The sequence below is a fragment of the Phalaenopsis equestris genome, unplaced genomic scaffold, assembly GCF_001263595.1.
Source record: "Phalaenopsis equestris unplaced genomic scaffold, ASM126359v1 Scaffold198083, whole genome shotgun sequence".
Classification (NCBI taxonomy): domain Eukaryota; kingdom Viridiplantae; phylum Streptophyta; class Magnoliopsida; order Asparagales; family Orchidaceae; genus Phalaenopsis; species Phalaenopsis equestris.
Genome location: NW_018218021.1, coordinates 23,772 through 27,492, shown reverse-complemented (window position 1 = coordinate 27,492; position 3,721 = coordinate 23,772). Strand labels below are relative to the sequence as shown.

General features: G+C 42.4%; 1 protein-coding gene across 1 annotated transcript in view; it reads right to left on the bottom strand.

Annotated features, from left to right (window-relative positions):
* The window catches only part of LOC110035548, a gene marked incomplete at its 5' end in the record, with an annotated part of 36,862 nt that overhangs the window by 14,448 nt on the left and 18,693 nt on the right, over positions 1–3,721 (bottom strand). The window contains 1 exon segment of the mRNA XM_020739790.1: positions 2,605–2,660. Within this exon segment, the coding sequence (XP_020595449.1) occupies positions 2,605–2,660 (56 nt within the window).

Here is a 3,721-nt window from a genome sequence, read left to right as displayed (position 1 = left end):
TAGTGTTTCCTCCTTTGGACTCCAAAATAAAATGTTCCAAATTTGAACCAATCCCCTTTTACACTTCTTAGTCCGATGTCTTTGAAATGTCCTTACCATTTGAACTCCTTGAAGATAATTTTTCTTGGTTTTTATCGAGAGTATTCTTAGGTAACTTTTGTTACCTAAGATGTAATTAACTATAGGGGTTTGTCCTTATAGGAAGCTTTTCCCGAACCCAGCATAATATAAACCCTATTTAATTCCTTATATTAAATAGGGGAACTTGTCGGCCAATACATTTGTTTCGCAGACAAAACGGATGTCATAACATTCTTTAGTTTATTTGATCGAGCCTCAGCCTCAATTCTTGTGTTCATCCTTCGGGATAGATACAAGATTTGAAGTAAAGCGCTCTTTCATTTAAACTATGAAAATTATAGAGTCAGTTTGACTTCATCTTTTTCAAAACTAAAATTTTTAAAAACGTCCTTCCGAAGCGGGCAACGGGATTTCAATTCCGATTACCGACAGCTTCTTACGGGCAAACCACACACCAAAAATAATGCCGACAGGGCTGCTCTTATTAATGTAGGAAATCGACTCGAGTTTTATGTGTCTGTTTTAATCAATATAACAGAAAGTTGAGGAACCGGGACCGCCCATGTGAAACTCGGAATGACGAGGTGGCTCGAATTTTCTAAATGGTGTGGGTTCTGTACTAGTCTTCTAAGAGAGTCGAACAGGGGAAGCCTAAAGCTAGACCCTAGGCTCTAAGGAGACAAAAAAGAGACCTCGTCCAGAAATGAGGTCAACACACCATCAACCCCATCTCCTGCTAGTTTCTGTTTCCACTTCAACAGCTTTAGACACTCATGATCCTTATTAGTAAAAACTAAACATGTCTCTCCCTCCTCTGCTATCATCAGATTTGCCCGTAGCCCCTTTTTCCACCTTTTCAACTACCACGGCCTCCACCTTGTCCACGTCCACTAGTCTCTCTCTCCATAGATGGTCTAGGGCAGGTATTGCTCAGATGCCCGGCTTCACCACATTTAAAGCACTTGCGAGTCTCCCTATGGACACCTATCATACATAAGCTCGAGGAAGCAAAAAGCTAATCGCATACCCAGAAGTCCACTCGGCTCGGATTGTAGCTTCATGTGAATCTCCTCTTGTATCCTTCCAACAATGGCCACATCAAGTGAAGGGGCTAATGGTCGTCTAAGCTAGAAGGATTGATCTCTTCTAATCAAATGTCGGGTTAAGATGGGCGAGAAAATCCAGAGCCCTCATCGGTATAATGACCTCCTCTTTCTTGCACTCCGGATCGTCACAGCTCGACATAGGTGAGAAGTGATCAAGATCTGTCCACAGTCACTCCAATTCTATGGCGTATTAATGAATCGATCTATCATCTTATACCACTGCTTCTATCTCACGTTGAATTTGAGACACCTTCATGTGGGTCTTCGTCTCAGCATGAATCTTCTTCATTTTTGCTCAAATGTCTCTCACTTTTCAAATGACATCTACTAAGGATGCAATTGATAGAACTGTCAAGTTGAATAGACAGGTATAGATTAAGGCGTGTGTGGTTGTCCACTTATCCCCTCAACAGACTTTGTTTAGTTCATCCCAGGTTAGATATCTCTGTAGTCTCTTCCCTACTAGAGCAGCCTCGACCCGACGCGACCAAAACTCAGACACATGGTCAGTCATCAAACTTCTGATCCATAGGAGGAGATCTAGCTTCACTCGCATCGAAGCACGTGCTGAGGTAGTGGCTCCTGTCGAGACGCTAACTCTCCGTATGAGCCCAACCAAGACCTTCATAACTTCAGGATCTAGCTTTCCCGGAAGCTTCAATCCTTTATCACGCACATTATCTTCGTCTCATGACATACAATAATTCAAATCTGGATCACATTCAAATTTAATCCTTCCCTCTGTACATTGTGATCACGTCATGGGCTCTGAAAGTCACAATCTGTACGTTGCCATCACGTCTTGGTTCCTATAAGCCGCGATCTGTATGTTACGATCGTCACCGCGATCCCATGCCCGATCCCTTTGCTCACTGGTTCAGGTGGGAGCCACGATCCCGAGCCTTGCCAGTTCGTGCGAAAATCTCCCGAGCCGTTCACAAATGAATCTCGCTCACTGGTTCGGGTAGGAGACGCGATCCTGTGCCTTTCCAGTTAGCACCAACGTATCACGAGTCGTTCGTGATTGTATCCTGCGATACCTGTATCGCGGGGGTTGCCATTCGCGACTGTAATACCACGATCCCGTGCCTCCCAGTTAGCGTGAATGTATCGCGAGGACACGTAACCTGACAATCCCAACGATCGAATAGGCTGCGACGGTTGAGCTTCGATACCAAGAAAGAATTTTGCAAAGCCTAACATTTACATTCATAACTGTTCTTAATATTTTACAAATAATCCTCTAGATTTCTTCAATATTCTCCTTTTACCAAAAGGACGCTAAGCAAATAGACTCTACACAACGCTATCAGAAATTGCATCAAATTATCAGGCAAAACAAGAACCAGAAAATAGTAATAAATCAAACTGTCTGAAAAATATAAAAGAGGTATTCAAGGAATTATCGCTTACTTACAGATGAATACGCGGAGATGCAACAATCAGGATGTCGCAGCAAAGCCAATGCTGTCTCTGTAGGATATAATAAAAAGAACAAATTTAAAATGTGGAGTGTGATACTAAGAACTTGCATAAACAAAAAGACAGTTGCACTGTGAGAAAAAAATTTAGACGCAAAACAACGATATGTAGAATGGTGTTAATTGATCAAAATTCAGCTTTTAGCAGCAAAAATTATGCTGAAGCAACCCACGACTACCGATCTGTAGAATTGATCAAGCTATATAGAAAAACACTCTTGTGCCCAAGCACACGTGAAAAAACAAGTTTAGCGGCAATCATCTTAACATTCTCATTTTCACAACTCTCATTCTATCTGTCAAAGACTTTTTCACTACTTGGCAATTGAACCCATACAATATTGGCAGACAAATTAAACTTCTATCAAAAACTTACATTAGCATCTGTGATATTATAGAGAATAATCATGAGCATTTCTTCACTATAACAAATACCCACACTTAACTTCACAAGTTATATCTTCATCAATATCCCCATTCTTTGGTATAATAGATCTAATATACCTAAATATGTTCCACTTATATATCAGGGATCTGGCTGGCAGCCGCTTCGGAAGGAGGAAAGCAGGGATCGTGGAAGGGCTGGCGGCTGTCCTGGGCAGCTGCAGTGAGGAAGAGGTGTGACAACAAAGTGAGGGGTGTGAGGAAGGAAAAGTCGAGGATAATTACTCCCTCGAGAATGAGCTACAGCCGAGCACCACCCGACTTTTGAAAGACGGTCACCGCCTCGGACGAGTTACAACCAGAGCACTTTCTCATCTTCGGATACAGCTCTAAAACCAAATGCTGGCGACTGTCCTAACAGAGCCACGAGACACAAAGTAAAGCTAGAACATCAAGAATACAATTCTATAATAAGAGGATAATTAGGAGTAGTCCAAGAGGACAAGCCAACACCTTGGAAGGGAGGAAACCTGGACCGATTTGGTCCAAACAAAAGAATGGGTGGCGCAGAAACGATCATGTGCGGCACTTGCCACGCGCGTGGGCGTGGACGCCACGGCGTCAACATCTCCTTAATAACTTGCATATTATATATTATATATATATATA